This window comes from Diceros bicornis, chromosome 5, assembly GCF_020826845.1.
Source record: "Diceros bicornis minor isolate mBicDic1 chromosome 5, mDicBic1.mat.cur, whole genome shotgun sequence".
NCBI classification, from domain to species: Eukaryota; Metazoa; Chordata; class Mammalia; order Perissodactyla; family Rhinocerotidae; genus Diceros; species Diceros bicornis.
In genome coordinates this window covers 36,580,955-36,608,663 of record NC_080744.1, presented here as the reverse complement: position 1 = coordinate 36,608,663, position 27,709 = coordinate 36,580,955, and the positions used below count along the sequence as shown (strand labels likewise).

The 27,709-nt window shown below is 36.6% G+C and overlaps 1 protein-coding gene across 1 annotated transcript; it reads right to left on the bottom strand.

The window, feature by feature from the left end:
• Positions 1-27,656, bottom strand: FAM98B (family with sequence similarity 98 member B). The gene is made up of 8 exons (XM_058541199.1): positions 27,568-27,656; positions 19,636-19,781; positions 18,382-18,516; positions 14,448-14,626; positions 11,163-11,243; positions 10,458-10,574; positions 3,216-3,383; positions 1-1,072 (listed from the first exon to the last, which is right to left on the bottom strand). The coding sequence occupies exons 1-8, from the start codon at positions 27,636-27,638 to the stop codon at positions 698-700; spliced, it is 1,272 nt and encodes a 423-aa protein (XP_058397182.1). The 5' UTR covers positions 27,639-27,656; the 3' UTR covers positions 1-697.
• Positions 27,657-27,709: the final 53 nt, after the last annotated feature.

The following is a 27,709-nucleotide window of genomic DNA, read 5'->3' as shown; positions in this document are numbered from 1 at the left end:
TTTAGAGAAATTCTGACCCCAATCTTTAATTTTGCTTTGTCAGTCAAACAAAAATCACACAGATTTCCAATCCAATTGGAAAATAAGTCAAATATGCATGCAAAAAGTAGACTTGGGCTTCAATTAATGGAACTTTAACAGAAACCTGGCCAGAAGAATTGCCCCCTGTAAAAGAAAAAACAAATCATGACAACTACCTATTGAACACAACTGTCAGAACCTTTCCCTGTTTTGTAAAGTAGAATTAACAAACACAAAACACAGCCACAGGAATACAGATGAGGCAACAGTCTATACTCCTTTCCATTACAAGTGGGGTCATTTATGGGTCTCAAACCTGAATAAAATACAGGTAACAATCTAAATTCAATAAAGACAATAAAATACTTTCCATTTTCCGTTTGATGGTAATAAATATTTACATTTTTAAAAATAATTTTTGATCATTTTTTGTTTTTTTTAAAAAGACATAACATGCTCAAGGATACACAGAATATGGAAAAAATCATTACTTTGTCTAAGAGATCAAATGGTAGTATAAAACAATGCTCTTACATATTAACCCAATTGAAGAATGTTACCATTAGGGAGTCTAACATGGTGTTTACTTCAAAGATGACATTCAAGTATGTTATTTAGAACACTATGCCTAACGTATCTATCAAGAAGTAAGCACTGCTGTCCAATTTTTGTAGTTTTAATATCTTCTATATCCACCACCACCTCCTCCATACGGATCTCCATAACCTCTTCCACCATAGCCCCCTCTTCCACCATAGCCCCCTCCTCTTCCACCATAATCTCCCCTGCCTTGGAAACCTCCTCCTCTACCGCCACCTCCTCCACCTCCTCCCCAGCCTCCTCCCCCTCCTCCACCACCTCCCCACCCTCCTCCCCCTCCCCAGCCACCTCTTCCACCCCCACCACCTCCTCTGCCACCACCTCCACCTCCACCACCCCAACCACCCCTTCCGCCGCCTTCTTGTCTCTTTTGCCAAGGGGGCATTTCAGGGGGTGGTGGTTCAATTTCATTCGGTCGTCCTCCCCTGTCAGGCACCCTTCCCATCAGCACCTGTGTGAAGAAATACTTTCTTTCAGTTTCTAGTATTTTAAAAGTAAAAATTTACAGAAAGGATTCAAGTGATATTGAAGTTATTGTTCTAATAAAGAAACAGAAGCCAAATATTTAAGGACATGAAAGTATCAGACATGGCAGTATGAATTAATATTGAAAATATAAATGTGATGTATGACAAATTCCTTAGCATGTGGTGTTATTTTTAAACAATTTGAGGGAATATTTCTGAAACTTAAGGGCTTGTTAATTTTCTATTGTTTAAATGTTTAGCAAATTATAAATTCTATAACAAATGTAGTACCCATCATACTAAGAAATTTTTTTAGCAAAACATTTTCAGTACACATATACTACATACTCTACATTAATTAATGTCATATCCATTTATACAACAACTCTGGACTTTCCATTGCCATTGATTTCGTAATGGGTTATCCAATAAAAGACTATTTCTAAGCAATAACAAGTATGAAGTATACACGATAACACATGGATATGAAGTCCGAGATGAATATAATGACTATAATCCAAGGTATCATTGCAAAGAGATACAAGGATTCTGAATGAACCATTTCTTTCTTATGAGAAATTTAAGCTAACTTTCAATGATGATACCAGTTACTACATTTTAAAGAAAAAAAAAGACAATAAATTTCTTTAATCGTGCTTTACAATACTCTGAAGCATAAACCAGAGAAGAGTTTGGTTTACGTCCCCAACTTTCTGTAGAAAGGAGCTACTTTATGTGCCCATGAACAGAGACAGACAGACAGCAGTGAGGAGGGTGTCCCTTACTCACTACAGCCAAGGGGAAGCCAATAGCTTCCGGCAAGCCTCTTTCAGGAAAAGAAGGTAAAACAGTAACTGCCTCAACCCAAATGACCTATGAATCAGTTGGGTTCTGCTTCCATTGATCCTCTAATCAAAACCATGTTTTAGTAATTCGTCATAAATGAAAGACAAAGAGTATAACATGTTCACTATGGGGCAACGTTCAAAGCATACAAACATTCTTTGCAAGTCAGCAATAATGTCCTAATTACCAAATCCAAAAATTAGCTTTTCTTGGTCTCTCTACCAAATATCCCATGTTGGTGGGTGTATGGGGATGCTGCTCCAAGAAGTGATCATAAGATTGCCCTCAAATAATTTGACTATCAATTATAAACTCAGAAAAGAGATGGGTAATGTCACTTAAAGAAGTAGAACTCTTGATCCAGCAAGACTAAATTATAATGCAAGACCTGATGCAAGATATTAAGTAACATATTTAAAGACAGAACACTTTCAGAAGACAGAGGAGGTTGATCTAAAATGAAAGTAAAGAGGCACAAACACTGCTGCTTAACTTAGCAATAATTAGCAAATTGACTTTAAATACAACCATCTCTCTGGCAAAGTATCCTATATCAAGGATACCTTTCTCACTACCCCGAGTGAGAAAGAAGGTTTTAAAATTACTCAAATCCCTTATTTGTGATTTTTTGCTCTTCTGTAATCAAGTTTGCCATAGAGTGCTCTATCTCAATGGAGAGTACATGCTACTCAAGCTGACATAAATATTCTAGATTATTGTTGTTGCTGCTGTTATAAAGGGAAAAATTCAGACTCTCTGCGCTTGTTTAAGAACACTATCAAAGAAACGGATCTATAGTGTGAATCAGGAAACTGAACCTCCAAGAGATTGAGTAACTTGCGCAATGTGATTCCTCTAAAAGCAAAGGATAGAGCTAGGATGTGAACCCAGATTTGTATGACTCCAAAGCATGTACTTTTCCCTTTATACCAAGGATATAAGGAATCAGTCAGTACCTGAAAAGATTCTTACAGATTTTTCCTGACAAAAAATGATTACATTCTTGGAAAGAAGGCAAATAATTCTTGCTAAACCTATTAATAAAAACAATTCTTAATTCCTCTAATTCAGATAAAACTTTGGTTTCATTTATGAATACAGAAATTCAAATGAATGCATACACACAACAGATAACTAAGCCTAGATGGACTGAAGCCCCTCTACCAGTCCCTTCTCTAGGAGTTCAACCAGGACGCAAAAGAAAAATGGATTAAAATCTGTAAAAACATCAAAGAAGGATATTATAAATTCATTCTCCACTGTACTGAAAGAAAAACCAACCTTATTAATGGCACAGGCCGTCTTCTCCCGGCTGGTGCCACTACTTGTCCTAATGATCTTGGACAGATCTTCACGAGCTGCAAGTAGATGTGCCACTGTGATTGTTGTCTTGGGTGACAAAGCATAACGCTTAGGCTGGTAAATTCTTGCTATGTCGTCTGTTTTTACCTAAATGACAAAGGTTAGGGGGAAAAAAGAACAAAAAACGTGTCAGTGGAAGAGCAATGACAATCATAATCTTCAGAAAGGAAAAGAGGAGATAATGCACAAGCAAAGAAACAGAAAAGAGCAAAACACTCAAATATCTGATATTTTGTATGCAGAATGAAAAAAACAGACCAACAGATGCTAAAAGAATACATAACTACCAGTAACAACTCATTTAAAAAGTAACACAGAAAAGATTCCACTCATATTAACAAAAAACAAAAGACCTAAAAATAGCTTTACCAAAAGCACATACAGCACCTTTAAGAAGAAAACAACAGTAAATCTTATCTTATAAAAACAAAAGGAAAACTTGAATAAATGGAGAGAAATACCAAGTTTCTGGATGAGAACACTGAGTATTGTCAGTTTTCCCCCAAATTAACTTATAGGTTTACTGCAATCCTATTGGAATGGTTTTTGAGAGGATGAAAAATAAAAAAGAATCTAAAGTTAATCCAGAAACTAAATATGTAAGGATGACTAAAAGAACTTTGAAAAAGAAGAGTTCTATCAGATACTAATATGCAATATGAAATTATCATCGTCATAACAGCTAACATTCATTGAGTACTTAGTGCCATGATACTGTTCACTTAATAGTCACTATTTCTTTAATCTTCAAAACATCCTTTTAGAGTGGTTGTTTTTATTATCCCCTTTTGCAGACAGAAAAAAAATGAAGCTTAAAAAGCTTAAATAGTTTCTCAAAAATACAGGAAGAATCTCAGCTCTGCCCACTTACTAATAAAGGTCTATCTGACTCCCAAGCACAGGTGTACAGATAACAGTATACTATTCTACCTCAGTCTAATGAAATGGAACTTGGGGGAAAAAAAGATTCATGAAACAAAATAGGCAACTGAGATTCAGAGCCTCATAAATGTATGAGTGCAATAAATGATAGAGGAGGCATCAAAGATCAGCGAGAAGAGGGATGGATTATTTTTTAAAAGGTGCTGAAATGAACTGTTGGCTACTTGTAAAAATAATAACAATAAGGCACACTATGTATAACAAACAGAATTCCAAATACAATAAAGAGTTCATTGTTTAAGGTTTTATTTTAAATTGAAAAACTTAACTACATTATAAAAATTAAAGTTTCTATACATCAAAAGACATAAAACAAAACCAAAAGACAATGGGGGAAAATATTTTCAACAAATAAAGCAACTAGCTAACTTCCTTCATATATAAAAAGCTCAATCAAAAGGAAAACAGGAAGACTCTAAGGGGGGAAACAAAAGACAAGACACAAATAGAAATTTCAAAAAAAGAGGAAACTCAAATGACTAATAAGCTTGTGAAAAAAGTTCAACTTTACCAATAATAAAAATATACAAATTAAAACAATTTAATCTTTTTTAACCATCAAGTTAGCAATAAAACTGATAATATTCTAAACATTAAAGAGGCTAAAGTGAAGACAAAATTTCATTTACCTTACTGGTAGGAGTTTAAATTCATACAAACTTTCTAAAAAAACAATTCGACCACGTGAATCTAGAGCATTAAGAGTCACAACCTTTGACACAGTAAATTTTCATTTAGTAATCCACCATAAGAATATACTTTGAAATTTACAAATCAGACTTACACACAGTAATATTCCTGGTGTTAGTTAATATAGGAAAAACATATATAAAGAAAGTTAAGTAAATTATGGCATCACTATATAATAACATATAATGCAGCCATAAAAAGGATACTGAAAGCAAGTACTGTTACATGCAACAACACAGATGAACGCTGAAAGCATTATGCTAAGAAGCCAGATGCAGGGGCTGGCCCAGTGGCATAGTGGTTAAGTTCACGCATGCTGCCTCGACAGCCTGGGTTCGCAGGTTCAGATCCCAGGCGTGGACATATGCAGCACTCATCGAGCCATGCTGTGGCAGCATCCCACATACAAAAACAGGGGAAGACTGGCACAGATGTTAGCTCAACGACAATCTTCCTCAAGCAAAAAAGAGGAAGATTGGCAACAGATGTTAGCTCAGGGCCAATTTTCCTCACCAAAAAAAAGAGCCAGATGCAGAAAGCCACATACTGTACGATTCCATTTACATGAAATGTCCAGAATAGGCAAACTCAAAGAGACAGAAAGCAGATCATAGCAGTAGTTACCAGGAAGGGACATAGGGGATATTGGGAATGACTGCTAACAGGTGTGTATTTCTTTCTGGGGTAATGGAAATGTTCTGGAATGAGACAGTGATAATTGTTACACAATACAGTGCATATACTAAAAACCAGTGAATTCTACACTTTAAGATGGTGAACGATATCTCAAAAAATAGGAAATAAATTAAAAATTAATTTTAAAGAGTATTGAAATAGACCTTTTAGAGATATGGGACAATGATCACAATATATTCAGTGAAAAAAGCAAACTATAAAATTATACTCACAGTCTTATCTCAATACTAGCACAATAACAGAGAAAAGAAACTAGATTAACCATACTAATAAATATGTATAAGCTTTTTGAAAGGCAACTCTGGAGTATGCATCAAAAGCATTAAAATCATGCATATTCTTTGATAAGAAATTACTTTTAGGACTATATCATGGACATGAACAAAAATTTAGCTGCCAAGGATTTCATTAAATGGTCAAATGAGACAAAAATGGAAGGAAACCTCAATGTCAATCAATAGAGTATATGTTTATGAGAAAATATTCTGCAAAGATTTAAAATGCTGTAGAACAATATTTCATGAGTCATTCCACAATATCAGATTCATGAAATAGGGAGAAAATAATAAAGATACATTAAATTTAATAAGAAAAGAAAATTCAGGATACAAATCCATATACTCAGATAATAAACTGAAAAGGATCAAATGCAAGGCCAAAATTGACCTATAAATAGCCTAAGAAAAAGTATTTAAAAAAAACCTTCCAGACTATGGAGAAAAGAACAAACAGACAAGCTCCTTATCCTAAAACATGATGAAAAAAGACCAAGATGAGAAGATAAAATATCAAGATATTTCCTCAAGGCATATTTTCTCAAAGTCCCCAAGTTTAAGGCTAGTAAAGAATCAACATGCCCATGAGTCCATGCCACTCTGAATATTTAAAGAAAAAAACATGTCAAAACCAAGTCGTTTTGGATTTCTCTGTAAACTCAGGGCCAACAATAAAAACATCCTCTAAGTCAGTATGTTAAGACACTTTTAATGCACTGCCTTTCACAATTTTCCTTATATTCCTAAATTCCTTTTTACCATTAAAATTCTATCAGGTTACACTGGAGACCCAACATGTATACAACCCCTATTAAGTTTCTGGAGGTCAGTAAAACTGGTACCTCCCTCACATCTGAACTCGATTACATTTCTTGAGGTTAGCAATCATGTCATCTACTTCTTTGGTAACTCACAGCTCTTAGACAATCTGGGCTTCTTGTATACAACAGTCACTTCAGTGACTTGGACACACACACACATCTCTGGAGTTTATCCTAGTGCACATGCAGGACAAAAAACAGGCTTTATCCATCTGAGAAGCTGATTAGGTATTGCAGATACAGAACTCTTCTAAAAATGTTCTATACCTAATCATATAGAATACTGAGATGCTCATCCAGAACCAGGTACCATCATATGAGGTGCTAAATAAATGTTTACTGAAAGAAAATACATGAATGACACAGTCTTCAACTCTGCCTTATAGCTATTCTATTACTATGCTAAAAAAAATTTTTCTCTGAAGTAATAGTTTTCACCAGCAAACCTGTTCTTTTTTTTTTTTTTTTGTGAGGAAGATCAGCCCTGAGCTAACATCCATGCCAATCCTCCTCTTTTTGCTGAGGAAGACCGGCCCTGAGCTAACATCTATTGCCAATCCTCCTCCCTTTTTTCTGTTTTTCTCCCCAAAGCCCCAGTAGATAGTTGTATGTCATAGTTGCACATCCTTCTAGTTGCTGTATGTGGGACACCGCCTCAGCATGGCGGGACAAGCGGTGCATCGGTGCACACCCGGGATCCGAACCCGGGCTGCCAGTAGTGAAGCGTGCCCACTTAACCGTTAAGCCATGAGGCCGGCCCCAGCAAACCTGTTCTAATCACTGTTCAACTTTCTGTACCTGTCTGCCAGGTATCTGGAAGAGTCTCTATGTTCAACACGCGAGGGAGTATTTCTAGGTAAATGAGTCAGATTGAACACACTAAATTATAAAAAGGTACACATATACTATAACAAAGAGAACAGAAAAGAGGGATACAGATAAGAAGGGAACTAACATCTCAGAAAACGAAATCTGGAGCTGAAAATAGGAGTTAAATCAGTCTATTTGTGGAATAGACTATTCCTCCAACCCCTGGTGCCATGCTGCCACTCCTCCTCCCCCGGCCAAAGGAAAACAAATGTGGAGGAAAAATGAGTTTTTCCTTCTTGAAAAAATGAGCAGCTACATAGAAAAAACTTCTACAAGTTGGCATTCCCACTAGCCAGATTCAAAGCTGATGTCAATAATCCTTATCAACGACCGTAGTTCCCAATCAGTTTTTCAATGCCTTGCTCTTAAATATGGAGGGAGGGAGGGAGGGAGAGAGGGAGAGAGGGAGAGAGGGAGAGAGACAAGGGAAAAAAAACAAAAAGTTACCCTGGAGGAAACAGAAAACTGAAGGCAAAAAAAATTTTTTTTAATTTTTTATCCTCATTCAAGAGGAAAGCACATCTATAAAACAAGGGAAAAAAAAACATGAAACAGAAAAACTCAAAAATCAAAGAAGAATTCCTGGAACTTAAAAAATGACAGCAGAAACAAAAATTCAATATCAAGCACAAAATAAAATTGAGGATATTTCCAAGAAAATGAATCAAAAAGGGAAAGAGAAGGAAAATGAGAGAAAAAATAAAGCAACTTAAGTAGATCTATTCAAGATGTCCAATATCTGACAAGAGTTTCAGAAAAAGAAAACAAAAGGGAAGAAATTAATAAAGAAAAATATAAAAGCTAAGAGTCTACAGATTGAAAAGTCCACCTAGTGTTTAGCACAATGAATTAAAAAAACCCAGACCAACGCATATTGTCAAATTTCAGAACTCCAAGCGTAGAGAAAAGAGCCCAAAACTTTCCAGAGAAAGATAAAAGGTCACCCAAAAGGACAGAGAACGGCATCAGGTTTCTCAAAAGGAGCACTAAATGCTAGAAAACAATGAAGCAATGCCTTCAATATTCTTAGAGAAAAATGTTTTCAATGTAGAATTTTATATTTACCCAAACTATCAATCAAATGTGACAGCAGAATAAACATATTTTCAGAATGCAAGGATTCAGCAAATCACCTCCTATGCACCCTTTGTTGGGAAGTTATTTGTGGATTTACTATAGCAGAATGAGGGAATAAACAATGAAAGAGGAGGCCGTGGGGTCCAGGATATAGTGGAGTAGCCAAGGATAGCCATGCAAACAGCCAAGATTGCAACTGGAAGATACAAGCTTTTGGGAGGGAAAGTATACAGAAAATGGAGGACACATTAGAATACCTGATTTTAAAAAGTATACTTAAAAAGAAAAAAGCAGCAGCAGCATATGATAGAGAAATACAATGCAAGAAAAAATAAAATCCAATTAGAAGGAAGATGAGACATCTGGTAAACTGAATAATGGCCCCCCAATGTCTACATCCTAATCCCTGGTACCTTTGAATATGTTACCTTGCAGATGCAGATGTAATTAAGTTAAGGACCTTGAGATGGAAAGATTATTCTGGATTATCTAGGCAGGCCCAGTGTAATCATAAGTATCCTAATATGAGAGAGACAAGAGTGTCCGAGACAGCAGAAGGCGATCTGACGACAGAAGCAGAGAGAGATACTGGAAGATACTACAGTACTGGTTTTGAGGATGGAGGATGAGGTCAAGAGCCAAGGTACACAGGTGGCATCTGGAACCTAGGAAATGCAAAGAAATAGATTCTCCCCTGAAGCGTCCCGGAAGAATGCAACTCTGCCAATACCTTCATTTTAAGACTTCTGATCTGTAGAACTGTAAGAGAATAAATGTGTATTATTTAAGCCACTAACTGTATGGTCATTTGTTACAGCAGCCATAGGAAACCAATACAAGACACCACATGGAGAGAGAGAGAGAACACATAAGAGCCAAGAAGACAACCAAAACACCCCAGCAGACAGTCAATAGAACCCAGATGTGTGAGACAACCATCTTGGATGTTCTAGCCCAGACCAGGCACCAGATGAATGAAGATGCAAAAGTGATCCCAGTGATACAACATGGGGCACAAGAACTGTCCAGTTAATCCAAAGAATGTAATAATAATATCTGAGAGTAAAAGGTACCAGATTTACCCTCCTACCTGAAACAATTCTAAAACTGGACAACCCATGTGAACTAGGGATTTTCAGACACTGGACATCAAGGAGCACAGGACAGTGATCCCTGAAACCAGGGAAGCCAAGGAGGTGAGCCCTATAACTGTTCCAGCTTACTGTCTGGAGAGTTTCTAGACTATGATGCAGGGTGGGTCAGGGGATCCCAGACAAGGTCTGAGTTCAGGTTAAAGGTATAAAATGGGAGTGATGGCAGATAGCTCTCTAGATAGCTATCTGAAGAGATTCATATTTGGGAATGCCCCACCCTCCAACCCCCTCTTCAATTGAAACACACTCCACAGCCTTAAGACACTTTTAAGAAGACTTGCTCAGGCATCAGTATTACCTGTACCTATCCCCATCTCCTGCTTTCTTGACCATTTGCTCACTATATCTATCTCACAGTCTCATATGATGCCCCTTCTTTTATGCCTATCCTTGCATAAATCACAACATCTGTAAGTTCAAAATCAATGTGAAAGATATGGGGAGAAATTAAGATATTCGCAAACAGGGATTTATACAAGACCAGAATGATTACATAAGACCAGTAGTTGGCCTGGGCATGTGAGGCAGACAGAGTGATAATGTGCAAATGTGACAGTTACATAATAACAGACAAGAAACCCTGAAGAGCTATCAGAGAGTACCACCTGCAGGACACAGATGGGAAAACAGCCTTACCTTTGCTCTATCAGACCATCCAAAAGACTGCACTGTCACATCTAATCGTTTCATCAACATCCGCCGGCGGCACTCATATTCACAGGAAAGAGCATCGTTGATTCTTTCCAGTTGTTTCTAAAGAATTTGGAAACAAAAATCATAAACTTTAGATTCATGATGCACAGAAAAGAAATTTGAAAATTGTGGTCAATACTTCCTACTAATTCAAAAGATATTGTACTTGATCATTTTCTGACCCCATGAGACTTTACAGTAAATTATTTAAATAAAGAGTATTTGATAGAACATTTATGATATTCAGAAAATATTAAACATTAAATTAAACTCTACAATTGGTAGAATTTGCCTCATGTTCAATCAAACATGTTAATTTGAGTGAAACATCTACTTGCTAAGTGTCTGGATGAATAAGGAACAAAAATACCAACAACTTCCCATCTTGTTGGCTTTGAGCTACTATCCTTTTCAAATCACAACTATGCTAACGTATTGGGCACTATAAATACTCTTGGTTGGTATTTTTAAAATTAATAATCTGATTGAAGAAATGTTAGGACATATTACTCTAGAATATCAATCTATTTTAATTCTCCAAAATAATAAATGCATGCTACATACTGTAAAATCTAGATGTCTAGCTATAAAATTAAGTTGTATTCACTAATTTAATTACATAAAACTAATAAAAGGGGAGAGATTTACCGCCTGTTCCAGATTTAAATCAATTTTCAGCAGTGGTTTTCCCACATGATTTTTCTGGACTTTTGAGAGAATATCTTTCACCTAAAAGTAAATATAAAAGATTGTAAAAATGTATATCCCGAATTTAAAACAATCTTATTCTTGTTTAAAATGTTGTTCTGAATGCTAGAGAATACATAAAATGTAAAGAAGCATTAGTTATATTAATTCAGGCTATAGCATACCTTCTTTTCCAGAATAAGAAATAATGTACATAGACAACTAAAAAACTAGCTACTAAAAGGTTTTACTATAAGAATCTGTGTGCTTTACGTGAAATAAGTTTGGAGTTTCTTCTTCAGATAGCACTGTCTTACATCCTGGTAACTTCTCAAAAAAGATGCTAAAACCTTTGAAGAGCACATTGATTTCTCTCAATTAAATACTATGTACACATTCTAATTATAAGTATTCCGGTTTCGCTGTTCAGCAAGACAATATAGGATGGCAAGCCCTCTCAATTACAGTCACCATATACATATTTCACTACTTTTGCAAAGCCACTAATTTGAATTACTTGAAACATTTTTATTTTGGTGAACAAGATTAGGCATTTGCTTTTGCTTCAGCAATATCAGGAGTCATTCCAATAATAGCAATTTATCATGAAGAAAATTACTAAGAAATGACAATCTAAGTTGGGCTCACCCTCCTAAGTGGAAAATCCTTCACTATCAAAAGAAAATACTTCAAAACTGAACAAAATATTTAGTTTCTTGGTTATAAAGTAACTAGAGAAAACAATAAAGAGCAGTTCAGATTTTGAGGAGTATAAAGCTTATTTAATTTTGGAGGCACTCTTTAACAAAAAGAATTAAAAACTATGAAGACAAATTAGCTTTGAGGCTGGTGGCAGTAACGGGGAGTGACTGTTAACTGGGTACAAAATTTCTCTTGAGGGTGACGGAAATGTCGTAAAATTAGATTTTGATGATGGTTGTACTCTGTAAATATACTAAAATCATTGAATTATACACTTAAAATGGGTGAATTTTATGGCATGAATATCTTATCTTGAGAAAGCTATTTTTAAAAAATTAGCTTAGAAAGAACCTGTGCAAATGAGAAGCCCCAAAGCTTTATTAGCAGCACAGCAAATCTACCTCTACAATGATACAATTACTAATATGATTCTTACATATTGTAAAGAATTATCATTTTCTTAAAATATACCATTGCTATCCAACTATTGTAAATACCTCCAATTTTGATTATGTTATTTCATGTATTACTAGAAGTTTTACTTGTAATTCCTCACACAAGAGGGATTCTGAGGCACACTTGTAGTTTCTTACATGTAATCACATTCAGCTCCATTCTAAGAATTTCAACACTAGATAATGGTTTTAGTAAGTTTGAGAATTACTTGTGACAGGGAGGGAGTTAACAGCACGGACTCTGAGGCTGACTGCCTGGGTTCAAACCTCAGGTCTACCATTACTATTCAGAAACTTGCTTGTCTACTTTATTAAATCTTTCAGTACCTCAGTTTCCTCATACGGCTGTTGTAGATAATAATAGTCCTACCTTATTATAGGTGATGTGAGAATTAAATGAGTTATTACATATAAACATTATTTTCTCTTTTGGTGAAGAAGATTCGCCCTGAGCTAACATCTGTTGCCAATCTTCCTCTTTGTTTGCTTGAGGAAGATTAGCCCTGAGCTAACTTCTGTGCCAATCTTCCTCTATTTTTTATGTGGGTCACCACCTCAGCAAGGCTTGATGAGTGGTGTAGGTGCACACCCAGGATCTGAACCCGCGAACCCGGGCCACAGAAGTGGAGCGCGCCGAACTTAACCACTATACCACAGGGCTGGCCCACATATAAACATTTAGAACAGTAAATGCTATATGTTGTTAACATTACTATAATTACTTCAGATTCACATTTGAACAGCTTCAAGTTAAAAATAATGATCATTTTCTTCCCCAATGGTGACGTGTCTTCTGGACACATCACACGTAGAAGAAAGAAAACACAGAAGTTTTTGCTTTTGATAGGACTGAATGGAGAAGGAAGTCCTTTAGGTAAATATTTGGCTACGATGGCCACAATAACAGCTACCTTATAATTAGACTGCCAGCATGTGAACATAGGCATTACAGCCCGCTTCAAGTAGGCAAAAGAGAGGTTTGGGGATATTGCTAATACTAACTAAACCCCACAAAAGGGACAAGCCTCTTTGGGATCAATACATGGAAGCACTGGAAGATTAGGAAGAGCTCAAAAATCTGTCTCACTTTGAAACAGTTCCAGACATTTTAGCCAATCCCAGATTAGCCTTAATCCAAAGAAAAACAGAAAAAAACTCTGAAGAGTAACTTGTTAACTTCACAACAATGTTTTTGAGCTGGGATTCAAAGACTTATTCTTTCATTTGCAAGTTCTACCAAAAAAAAGTTTTTAATATTGTGTTTTCATCTTAATAATACTAAAATTCTCTTACATTCATTCAGACAAATCTTTTTATTTTTCAGTTCACAAATTATCAATGCAAGAGTACATTATTCAAAGATTTAGTTTAAAGCAGCATGTCTAAAAATGGAGGTTTGGTAACTATTCTTGAGGGTGAGAATTTTTTTTCCTTTAAAAATGAATCCTGTATTATTTCCCTGGAGGACTCCTAGGAAACCTAGGAACTAGGCCAGAATTTGGTCTGCAAGAGTAGCATTCTCTCAATATATGGCTCAACTGGGAACAAAGGTAGTTTAATAATTAAAAAAAAAAATTCAAAAAGCTTGCAAAATTTGTGGTTGTTTTTAACTACTTCATCAGGGTATTCATTCATTCATTCACTATACAACGAACACTTATCCACCAGAAATTGTGCTTGCTCCCTGCCAAAGACAATCACACTGCACTCCTATTAACAACATCCGTTAAAAAAAATTTAGTTTGCCTTTGACTTTGTAGGATAACTCTACTTCTTTCATTATACTGTATTTCAACCTTGTTGAGGAAAGAGATCCTTAAAATTGCAAAGTGATTTCTATCACGGCAAACTCTCACAAAGCCTAAGGGCATTCACTCATTAAGATCTGATTCTTGAATATTAGCTATAGGCAAGTTAGTTCACATACATATTAAGTCCAAATGTAAAATTTAGTTTACAGGAAGATAAACTTTTTGAAGTTGAATGTACATCTTACACTTAAAGGAAATATTTTCATTTTTAATACAATATTTACATGTTAGCATTTAGTTGAATTTTTGGGAAATGAAAAATAAAACAAATACAATACCTTTGATTCCACTTGATTTAGCATAAGCGGAATGTCAGAAGTTGTTGACTTGGATACACCAAGGGTATCACAGATAGCTTGAACTTCCTGATAAATTTCACTGTTTTTATCTAATTGAGAATTTTTACCTTTCTTGTTCTGTAATATTTGTAAAGCTTGAAGTTCTGTACTTAAAAATACTACAACAAAAAAAGGGAAAAAGAAATATGTTAAAATGCACAAGAACTCCTTAAAAAATCTCACTTCTGAGTATATATCCAAAGGAAATGAAATCAGGATCTCAAAGAGATCTGCACTAGCACATTCAGTGCAGTATTGTTCATAACAGCCAAGATATGGAAACAACCTAAGTGTCCTTCGACAGATGAATGGATAAAGAAAATGTGGTACATACATACAAAGGAATATTATTCAGCCTTAAAAAACAAGGAAATCCAGCCATTTATGACAACATGGATGAACCTGGAGGACACTGTGCAAAGTGAAATAAACCAGACAGAGATGGACAAATACTACATGCTATCACTTTTATGAGGAATCTAAAACAGTCAGACTCATAAAGGAGAGAGGTAGTTGCTAGAGGCCAGGGGAAGGGGGAAACGGAGCTATTAGTTATAATAAGTTATAAGTTTCAGTTATACAAGATGAATAAGGAGACATCTACTTTACAGCATAGTGCCTACAGTTAACAATACTGTAATGTATACTTAATTTGCTAAGAGGGTAGATCTTATGTTAAATGTTCTTATCACAAAATGAAATAATTCTAAAGAGGGCAGGAGGAACCTTAAAAAAAAAAGGGACAGTGCCCACCCACAAAGAGTTTAAAGTCCATTAGAAGAGACCCACCAGTAAGTCAACAATTTAAGAAAGTATAAGAATATATAAGACTCTGAGTGCCACCAATTGAAAGACTTCTCCGTGTAATCTACACGACACAGTCTAAAGAGCCCACGAAAAGTTAAGACCAATATGTATCAAACTTTGCTTATGAGGACCATGCCAAGGTCCCTCTGATTTCAAAACTTCATTGAAACAGATCATCAGTTCTTCAAACATTTATATTTTTGACAGAACCTTGGCTCAAGTCCGCCTTTGTTCTGTGGAAACGAACTCTACGTAATAGTACAAACAAGAGTTCAGTCTAGTATTTAACATACTGATCCATGCAGATGATAAAGAATTGAAAAGTCTTCTTCCCAGCACAGATCCTCAGATTCCCCCACCCCAGAGGCAATCAACATTATTAGTTTCTTGGGTATCTTTTTAGGCATATATGTGTATGTGTATGTACAATTAGAATACATATCTACCATCTATGCATTTTTACTTCTTTTATACAAATAAGAGCATACTATACATGTTCTGCATATTTATCTTAGAGATGATTCCATATCACCACATTTGATCTATTTTCACTCTAATGGCTATATAGTGGTATCACTGCAAAGATGTACCATTTCTATTTAACTACTACAAACAATGCCCTAATGAACATCCTTTTCATGTATCATTGTACACTTAGGGAAATAAATATGTACCCCTAGTCATGGAATTGCCAAGTCAAAAGGCAGGTGAATTTCAATTGTGATACTGAAAATTTGCCCTTCTAAAAGGTTGTACCAGTTAATCTCCTACCACACTCCACTCCCTATAGTATACGAGAATGCTTACTCTCCCAAACTTGTACTATGACTTTTCTTTTTTTTTTGGTATTTGCTAACCTGGTAAGCGAAAAATGGTATCCTGTCATTTTATTTTTGTAACTCTTTAATCTTTGAGGGATACTGTGCATCTTTTCACGTGTAGAAGCAACTTTTAAAAAATTTCTTTCTGCAGAATGCCTGTTCACATCTTCTGTACTTTACACATTTTTCCAGTGAGTTTTTCTTCTTGATTTATAAAGCTTTCTACATTGTAGGGAATTTGGTCCTTCTTATTTTGTACATGTTGCAAACACTTCCAAGAAGAACATGAAGAAGCTTATTATATCAATATGTTTTAAAGACAGTCAAACTAAAGATAAAGATGGAACAGATGCTGGTAAGATCCTGAACTGGTAGAACGTTTCTGGAACAAAATATGGCAATATATACCTAGACCAGAGATAAATGTTCATAATATTTTTTAAATGTTCATAATCTTTGCCTAAGTAACTAAAAATACGAACAAAGAAATTAATTCAAAATAGAAAAAATCCAAATACCCTCAAATTTGAAATCTATTGAATAAAAATATCATGTCCATAGCATAGAATGTTATGTAGCAAATTTAAATTTTTTCAAAAAAATATTAAGTGATGGGGAAATGCTTACAATACATTAAAGGAAGAGGAGGAGAAGGAACTGCATCTGTAATAGGATCTCAGTCTTATTTAAACATGTAGGTACAAAGGAAAAAGAGAAAGAAAAGGAAATACACTAGAAAGTCATTTATGATTCTCTCTGGGGAGTGAGATTATAAATGATTTTCTTCTTTATAATTTTATCTACTTTGTAAGATAAGTGTGTAATTTTTTAACATATAACAAAAGCTACCATTCTAACTATTTTCAAGTGTACAGTGGCATTAAGTACATTCATGCTGTTGTGCAACCATCACCACTATCCATCTCCAGAACTTTTTCATCTTCCCCAACTAAAACTCTGTACCCATTAAACACTAACTCTTCATTTCACCTCGCCTCCCGAGCACATATTTTCATAATCAGGAAAAACTATACCAACTTCTCTTATATCTCCTCTTTACTTTTACTGTACCAGAAACCTATATTACCAGTGTTGCTGAGTTTCTTCGCAACTAAGGCAAAAAGGGAAACATGATGGATTACACAGTTCTCACTGACTGACATAAAGAATAAGCAAGTTCCTCTAGGCCACTGCTTCTTTACTTCCTTTCTGTCCCAATACACCTAAGGCTTAATGACTTCTCATTAATAACAGTGGTTCATTGAATCAGTCACTCACATTGAATGGGAGGAAGATAGGGAAACAGTGCAAGAAATGGGGCAGACACATAATTTTTATCCCCCTCAACACATACAAGGTAATTCAAATGCCAACACTTCTTTCATCACCACTAGTTAAATATATACATAATTTCTGCTCTAATGAAACAAACATTACTAACACTACCGCCTAGGAGGAATACATCACGTGGACCTTTTTATAAATGGTACAACCTAAAATAATAGAAATCTCCAATAACATAAGATGTTATAAAAATTCTTTCAAATGGTTATTGTTAGTAGAACTTTCAAAAAAGAAATTAAACTAAATTAAAAAATTTTTGAATAGAGCCAACACAAATAAATGTATCTATTATTTACAGTAATTATTTGGATATAGAGTAATCTATACTCCAAATTCACCTCTGACAAAAACAGGCCACACTCACTAGAATTCAAGAGGTCCAAGGGCACCTTTTTTTTTTTTTTGACTGATATATCCCTAGTGCCTAGAGCAGTTTCTGGTACAATAGTAGGTGATCAATAAATATTTTTGAACCAACTATCATTCAGTGCCTATCACTAAAAATGAGATCTAATAATCTGTGTAGCAGCCTAGTTTCAGAAAGTTTTAAGATTAAATAGGACTTCAGAGATCACCAACTTTAGCCATCTAGTCATAAATGCTAACAGATGAATTAGGTAAAGAAAAAATTACTAAAATACTGTATAAATCACAAACACAGGGTATTCTATATTGGCCAAATAAATCATAAGTGTTAGAAATCTTAGAAAGTGTATTAGTAGCATTTATACTACTTCTATATAAATATGTGAGTCAGTTTCATTTTTTAAGTCAAATATTAAAAGCTTTTAATACAGAAAATGTCTAATGCTTTATTAATGAAATTTCATAAATCTTGACTTGAAAATAACAATAACCAGATCAAACACGTGCATTTAAATGTTTAAAGAAAGATAACTTACATAGAAGTTTCAAACAGTCGTCCTTCTTTTTTAAACGGTCTTTAATATCTCCTGATATGAGTACAGAATATGGACATGCCATTTCTTTTAAAAAACCACTTATCTCAAGCTGGAAGCTTTCTAAATCATCTCTCCCTTTAAAAATAAAAATCATAAAACATTTACTGAATATTTATCATATAATCTGATAATATAAAATCTACCACTAGTTGATTTCAATTTTACATTCATTTCTAAATTTTTTTGACATTAAATCTTTACATGTGTGACTCCAAAGCTTAGGTAAAGGTAACCAAACAATTTCTGCATATAGAAGGTAACACTTAAATTTAAGAACATAAGTATCTAATCATGAGATTATAAATATTTTTATATTTAAATCCCTGATAAGTATTTTCCAATAGACTTTCCATAAAAGGAGATAAACTGAAAATATTTCATGTAACTGAAATATTAAAAGCATTATTATGGCTATAATTATTAACTGGCTTCAGAGCAAATGATATATTTCTATGAATTCAGACAATAAATGCAATCATCTAATTAAGCCTCACTGCTTATCTTTCTTTCATAATCTAATTATGTAGGAACTTGTGTCATACGTTTTGAAGTCAGCTTATTTTAATTTGCTTCAAGTGAATTCGATTAGATTTGGCAAGGAAAAAAACAATTTAAAAGTAAGGATACTTTAGAAGGGAGGGCTAGTTTGTCCCCTAGCAAATGCCCAATGATTTTTTTTTTTCATTTTATTACACTATCTGAAAATCTACCAATGAAAAGACCCACAAGCACTCCAGTTACCAAGATAGTAATGAATCAAACTTTTAGGAGCTAGTACAGAAGTTTTTTTATAAAAGTATTCCCAGGTGAACCCACGTCCTGAGTTACAGGCTTGGTAATACAACTTAAAGATTACACATACTTTAAAAAAAAAAACACCTTAATTCAAAATCAGCAGTATTCAAAAATTAAACTTTTTAAACAATCAAATTCAGACTCAACTTTTTCTAAAGATCAATAGTAAAGTTAAGACAACAGATAAACAGTAATCGTTTATAAATTCATACAAATTTAAGAACCAATTTTGGATTAATATAAAGCTTAATCCAAAGATATTTAATACCACATACTGAAGTTCATAATATTAATGATTTTTCTTTGTACAGGGGCACATTGTAGATAAAACTGTAAATCATAAGCTATCATTTCATTTTACTATTAAACAGAAAAGTAAATAAAACACAATGGCAATACCAGCTGAAGTGATACTTTCTTCCAAGTTGCACAATGATTTTATTTGAGAGCCTAACCAAACACAGAGCTCTGAAAATTCAGGTGAAGACAGTCCACTTTCTGCTGCCTTGGTAAGAGCTTGCTCTTCTAACAGTGGTCCCTTATACCTAGAAAGGAAGACAAAAAAGTTTAGAAAAATAAACAAATAAAAAAAACCCTAATACTCTATATCAAGGCCTGTGCCTGTTTTTGTAAATAAAGTTTTATTGGAACACAGCCAATATATGTATCCATTTTCAGACTGTCTCTGGCTGCTTTCAGCTACAAAGGCAGAGTTGAGTGGTTGTGACAGAGATAGCCAGGAAAGCCTAAAATTTTTACTATCTGGTCTGTTATACAAATGGTTTGGCAATTTCTGCTCTATATAATTAACATTTGGCTTTTTTCCTATATTTTAACATTTTTTAGTAAAATTATCAATTTTAAGAGAAATATTGCATGTAACACAAAGTCAAATAGAACAAAGTCTAACAACACTATACTAGTTACAAGAAGAAGAAAAAAGAGGGGCCAACCTAGTGGGGGTAGCAGTTAAGTGCACGCACTCTGTGCCGTGGGGGGGTGGGGGAGGGTTCAGATCCTGGGCGCGCAGTGAGGCACTGCTTGTCAAGCCATGCTGTGGTGGCGTTCCATATAAAGTGGAGGAAGATGGGCACGGATGTTGGCTAAGGGCCAGTCTTCCTCAGCAAAAAGAGAAGGATTGGCAACAGATGTTAGCTCAGGGCTGATCTTCCTCACATAGCAAAACAAAAAAAAAAAGAAGAAAGAAATATAGTGAAAAAAATACGCAAATTTTAAAATTAAAAAATTAAAGCTGAAAAGAACCTATGAGATTATTTCAACCTAAATCATTTAATCATTTATAATTTTATACTCTCAAACACTGCTACAAAGTGTTTTTAATTGGACCTTAAATTTTCTAATCATTTTATATATTATCTTAATTGAATTAGATCAGTTTTCTACTTTTATTTTTCTTTCTGCAACTGAGCTTTTTTTAACATTATAAACTTATAGATTTTAATATATTTGATGGGTTTTAATCCACTGCAGTTATTTTTCTTTTGGTACCCAAATTGTCCTATTCTGTTTAGTGGGAGCGGATTCATGTTGGCCAATGAGTCCTTTGACTTGTCCCCCAGTCTTGGAATACTTCCCTGGTTTTCTGTGACAAGATGTTCCTGCCCTATACCTGTCATCATCCATGTCTCCAAGACGCACTGATTCTTTTTACTGGTATTTAGAGCACACAATCTGCTACTAAAGGTCAGTCACTGTATCTGTACCTTTTTAAGAGAAATTACATCAGGAGTTCATATTGCTATTGCCAATTCAAATTTAGAATTGTACGGTTTTTACTTATTTTGTTTTAAATTTGTATCTGTTTTCTCTTACAATGAAAATCTCTGGTTTCTAATGACATTTATGTAATCCTAGTATATATAAAAATAGATATAAATTACATAGTTTCAGAATAGGAAAATCATCATTATTACTAACAATAAAATTACTGAAAACAATTAATTTTTTTTCTTTGAAATACACTCCAGTAAGGATATATGGAAAAACAATTCCTTTCCATGTAATTAAAGCACCTACTCAATATATTGATAGACATTTGTTTCATTTTGCTTTTGATTTTTAGGGATTTGTCTGTCTTTGTTTTGATTTCATTTTTATTTAATTTGCTTTATAATTATGTAAAACGTTTATATGGGCTCAGACTAATCTACAAAACAAGGTACATTCAGACAAATCTAGCTTGCAATCTTAATCTTGTTCCCTCTACTCTGTTGCCTCCCTCCCCCATAGGTAACCATATTTATTAGTTTTGGGTTGTCATTCCCATGTTGAATATAAATATAAATACAAACATATATTTCTTTTTTAGATAAAAGATGGCCTACTATTGATAATAACAACAATAAACAAACACATAGGGACAGAGATTGGATTGGTGGTTACCAGAGGGGAAGGGGGGAGGGAGGAGGGTGAAAGGGATAATTCGGTACATGTGTGTGGTGATGGGTTGTAATTAGTATTTTGGTGGTAAACATGATGTAATCTATGCAGAAATAGAAGGACAATGATGTACACCTGAAATTTTTACAATGTTATAAACCAATGTTACTGCAACAAAAAATTAAAAAATAAATAAATAAAAAAAAGGTGGCCCACTATATAATGTTCTATTCTTTGCTTTAAACACAGACACACTCACACACACATACATTTACATATCCCAGAGATCAGCAGAGATACTACTCAATCATTTTTATAGTTGTATAGTACTCCACAGTCAGGATGTACATTTTATTCACTACGCCCCCAGTGAAAGACATCTGGGTCGTTTGCAGTGTGTTGCTATTATAAAAAAATTTGCAAATTTTTGTCAGTGTATATCAAGGATAGTTTCCTAGAGGTGGGACTGTTGGGTGAAAGGGTAAACGGATATGTAACTTTGCTAGATTCTATTAAATTTTCCTCTACAGGGGTTGTACCATCAAAGTATGAGAGTACCCACTCCCCTCTAACTCACCAAAGTTGTCAAACATTTGGATTTTTTACCATATGGTGTTTACATTCCTCTTATGAACAACGGTGTACATCTTTTCATATATTTAAAGGGTATTTGCATTTCTTTTTCTCCGAATTCTCTGGTCATATCTCACGAAGGATGAGTATTTTCAAATCCTCATTTTGCAGGTAAGAAATTAATAAGGCTTAACAAGGTTAGGATACTTGCCTCAAGTAGCAGGTAAGGCCCAGTGCTAGGTTTATATTTATATGTAAATTTACTTATAATTCATTTACTCTTTACAGCAATGCTTTGAAGTTAGTATTATGCTAATTCTGTAGGATCGGAAGATAAGTGATGACCCTAGGATTTAAATCCAGATTTCACCCTAAACGTTCCATGTGAACTCTTAAAGTTCTGTCTGCACTAACAAGTAAACTAAGCAAATAAGCCGGCCGGTGATGCAGCCAGGTAAAGGCAGACCTGGGACTAGACCACTGTCCCTGCTCCTCCAGCCAAGACTGGTTCCTCTCTGCGTTACCTTTCCTCCACGTCTTATGGTGCCTCTCACTGAGATTTAATAGTAAATGTCTGATTTCCCCCTACTTCCTTTCACTTCAACAATAAAGCAATAATCATAAACTCTTGAATAAACTTAATTCCTATTGTTGGTGATAAGTTATTTTTATTGAAAGGCCAATCATAAAATTCAACAAAATTGATTAAATCATCAAAAGTACTGAATTTAGAGGGGAACCTCCCCCCAATCCTTAATGTCTCAGCTCATCAAATCAGATAAAACTTAAAAGAAAAAATAAATGCATTTAACAAACCTCAACAGCTAATATAACAATCATAATCATAATAGCAACTAATATTTACAAGCTACTCTTACACTAGGCCAGTGCTCTGTGTTTTATATATATTACCTCATTTAATTGCCACACTATCCTATAAGATAGTTAATATTATGGGGGGGGCCGGCCCATAGCATAGTGGTTAAATTCACATGCTCCGCTTCAGCAGCCCAGGGTTCACGGGTTTGGATCCCGGGCATGGACCTACCCACTGCTCATCAGGCCATGCTGTGGAAACGTCCCACACAGAAAATACATGAGGATTGGCACGGATGTTAGCTCAGGGACAACTTTCCTCAAGCAAAAAGAGGAAGATTGGCAACAGATGTTAGCTAACAGCCAATCTTCCTCACCAAAAACAAAAAAAAAAGATAGGTAATACTATGCTCTAGTTTGTCCGATATATTCTTATTTAATTAGGAAAGTGCTACTCTTATTCCAAACACTGGGGACACCTCCGCTCAGGCCTAGGCTCCCCCAAAGCCATGTACACTGGAACCACAGTTGCTGGTCTGACAGTACTTCAAGCTGGGTGATCCAAATCTTCAGGCCATTAGCGCCATTGGCTAACCTCCACAATTTTCTATTTTCAGCAGCCAGCATAAAATACGAGACTCTTTGCCCCTGTCATTTACCCACCCTACTGACTTGCCTCTAATCCAGCTCTTCACTTCTCCTTGCTTCCCAAATTCTTCTACTATGTTCCACCCATAAATAACTCTCCTAGGTTGTCAATCTCTTCTCAGAAGGATTATCCCTACCACCTGTAGCTTGGGCTATTTTACACTCTCAAGTTCCTCAAGGTCAGGTGGTAGAGTTTTTGTCCTTGCCTCCCAATACTGCATCCATATCATTGCTCCCCCATTATCTTATAAATATCTCCTGCTCTCTCCAGGCTCAGGCCAGGCAGATGTGCCATCCTCTTTCTCTTGTGGTTTTCATCTAGCAATCTCTTGGACACTCTCCCGTATTCCCTGTGCTCAATTTTCCTCTCCATCCCTATTTTTGGCATTATACTGAGTTTCTTGAAAGTCCGTATGTATACCCTATCCAATACCCTTAGCACTCAATTCCCTAACTTCTTCTTTTCCAACCTCGCCACTACATGTCAGTGAGCCAACCCTGAGATCTTGCCATCACCTGGAACTAATGCACCTCCGAAATCACTAATTCAAACACGTCACTCACTGACCACAAACTACTACCTATAGTTTCAGCTGTTCTTTTGACCACTCTTCTACAACTATTTTTTGATCTCACCTCTATCTCCATTCCGTTGGTCCCTCTGTATTTACCAGCTGTCTTCACTTTCTTTCCTATCCAATTTAGATCCCAAGGTGTACCACTTCATTTTGGTGCTCAATAAATACCTACTGAAGTGACCAGCCCCGTGGCGTAGCAGTTAAGCGTACGCGCTCTGCTGCTGACAGGCCAGGTTCGGATCCCAGGTGCGCACCGATGCACCGCTTGTCAGGCCACGCTGTGGCCGGCATCCCACATAAAGTGGAGGAAGATGGGCACGGATGTTAGCTCAGGGCCAGTCTTCCTCAGCAAAAAGAGGAGGATTGGCATGGATGTTAGCTCAGGGCTGATCTTCCTCACACACACAAAAAATACCTACTGAAGAAATGAATCCTTGAGACCGTCATCTCCTTCACTCTAATATCCAATCAATCACTAAGTCCTGTAATGAACTTCCTTCCATCTCCACTACCACTAACAAACATAGCTTCTTGCCTAGACTACTAACTAAATTCTCCACTCCATTCTCCACCTTGCTAACAGAGGTAAGTTTTCAAACTAGACATGTAATCACTCTCTTTTCTATTTAAAATCCTCAATCATGAGGCACCGCTGTTAGGACAGAGAACAAAATCCACAACACAGCCTAAAAGGGGCTGCATGCCCTGGTCCTCTCCGAACTCGCCAATCTAGTCTTCCACCACTCTGGCCCTTGCTCTCTGCCCTCCAGCCACATTAGCCTCCTTCCAGTTCTTCTAATACAGCATGCTCCTTCACACTTCGAGGTCTTTCATAGTTTGTTCTCACTGTAAGGACACCTGTCTCCCTTTCCCATCTAACTTCACCTAGTTAACTCCTATTCACCCTTCCCGTTTCAACTCAAAGGTCAATTCCTCAGGACTCTATCACTAACCCCTAAGACTACATGGGTTCTCTTGTCATGTTATCTTTTCCTATAAAGCCATTACAGTTTACAAATATTTGTGGGATCATGTCTGTTTCTCCACTACACCGTAAGCTCCACAGGGACAGGGACCGAGTCTATTTGGCTCACCACTGACTTCACAGAACAGTGTCTGCTAGAGTTGTGCTCAACAAATATTTAAATAAACTTCCCTCCATAATGGTGGTTCTCAACCTTGGCTGTGAAGCTTTTTAAAAATACGCAAGCCTATACCACACCCCTGAAGACCATGCTTCAGTCAGTTTGTGGTATATATAACAGACTGGAATATTTTTCACATGCTCCATGTCTGATTCTGATGCATAACCAGGTTTGAGCTCCACTGTTCTACAAAATCATAGACTGTTGGAACTGAGAGAGACTTCTGAAATCATCTGCTCCAGCCTGCTCCTTTCACAGATGAGGAAACTAAGTCCTTCCTACCTTGTTTTCAGTTATAACATACTATGTCAATATATTGCTCTTTCACAGAGATTTTTGGTTTTAATTCCTCCCTTTAATGTCCTATTTTATCTGACAAACTGAAGTACTTTCACTGATATCCTAAATGTTTTAATCACAATAGAAAATACATTATTCACAATCTACACGGATATTTTAAAACACAGTGTTAATTACAACACATATTGTAAGTAAACTACTCTTTTTTCACATCTCATTACCATTATAGGAAAATTCAAACTTCAAAATCTTGTGCTCAGATAAGGAAAAAACCAATTCTAAAGTGTGTAAACTGTTTTACTTTCCAATATTCCATATTGAATAATCTGAAACTAATTTTCCTTGATAAAAGTCAAGATTATAGCAAACCTCATTTTTCAAAACACCTATTATAAACAAAAATTCAAGGAACGAAGGAAGAAAAAAGCACTGACTTTATCTTTTTCATAAACTACAGAATCCCACTATTTTTATCTAGAGTACTTGGAAGCTCAAACTGCTTGGGGACTAAATACTTCTATTAAGTATTTTAACTTCTTGTTTTGGTTACTTCCTTAACTGAGTTAAGTGAAAATTTCCAAGAGATTTCACAGAAGGAGAAATGCCCCCTAAATAACCTCTAGTTCTATTCTTTCATTTGACAAACATTTATTCAGGATCTACTAAGCTGTAAGACTCTGTAACATTGGGTCATCGCAAAGTAGGTATTATCAGGGTCCAAAAGAAGCAGCTGACAGAGGAGCGAGAGCAGTTTTAGGAAAAAGTCAAGTGGGGTGGAGGGTTTCAAGCTTCACAGTAGCACTGCAGAGGCCCAGCCATCCCATTCATCAACTCCAGCACCGGGGGGGGGGGGGGGGGGGGGGGGGGGGGGGGCAAACAATTGTGCAGGTGGCGCCAATCTCTTTAATTAACATGTATTTTTTGACTCGCAACTATCTGGCCCTATGCTTACCTCTGTGCACTCTTTCCTTTGAGCTTTTCTTCAATCATTTACCCATTCGCTCAACCACTATTTATTGTGCACACCCCGTTGGCAGGTAAGGCACCTGTTTTCCCGGAGCTGACTTGTAGGGCTGGGGGGCGGGACGGGAATCAAGAGACAATAAATAAATGCGCAGGACACGATAATTTGGGATAGGGCCAAGGGCTGTGAAGAAAAATAGGATGAGGCTGAGGGCAGGGCTACATTGCATGTGTTGCTCCCCATGCCTGGAAGGGTTAGCATCATCCCAGGAGTTCCCACAGCACTGACGACTCTGAACGGTAAATACCGGTCGACTCTTTGTAGCCCCGGCTATGTTAGCTACTAGGAATCTGAAAACCGTCTTTTTGGCCTGCCTAGCACATAAATATGCATTTCACGAATACACATTAACATCCAGTTAATACGTTGTTAACAAACGGATGAAACGGTTGAATGGACTCGCAATGGAGAGTCGCTGCCCGGCCCTAATTAAGCCCCAGGCGGCACCCCGTAAGAGACGACAGTCCCCAGGTACGGCCCGCGCTCCAGCACCTCCCCCTGCCCCGGGCGCAACACCGACGTCACACCGCAGCCCCGCGGGGCCGGCCACGCTGCCCGGAGGACCGGCGCCCGCCAGGCCGCTGCGCGCCATGGCCGCGGGGCTTCCAGACGAGGAGTCTGGAGGAGGGGGCCCCGCGCCCCCGCTCTGCGGCCCTGCTCCACCCCCCAAACGGACCTCTCTCCCGCCGCCCCCTTAACTCCGTCGGCGCCGGAGGGAGTGCGGCGGGGAAGGAGGCCGGCCCGGAGCTTCCCGAGGCCCGCGGAAGCCCACGCGGAGGGGACTGCCGCAGCCAGGCGGACGGCGAGTTCACGTTGTCGGGGGAAAGGCGTCCCCAGGGATACTCACCCCAGCGCCTCCAGTGTGTCCAGCACGTCCCCCTCCATGGTAGGCTCGGGACCAGGCTCCGGCCCTCTCATGGTCCTTCGGCCCAACGCTGTTCGGCGCTCTAAGGAGCCCGCCGGAAACCGGCGTCACGGCGCCAAGGTTC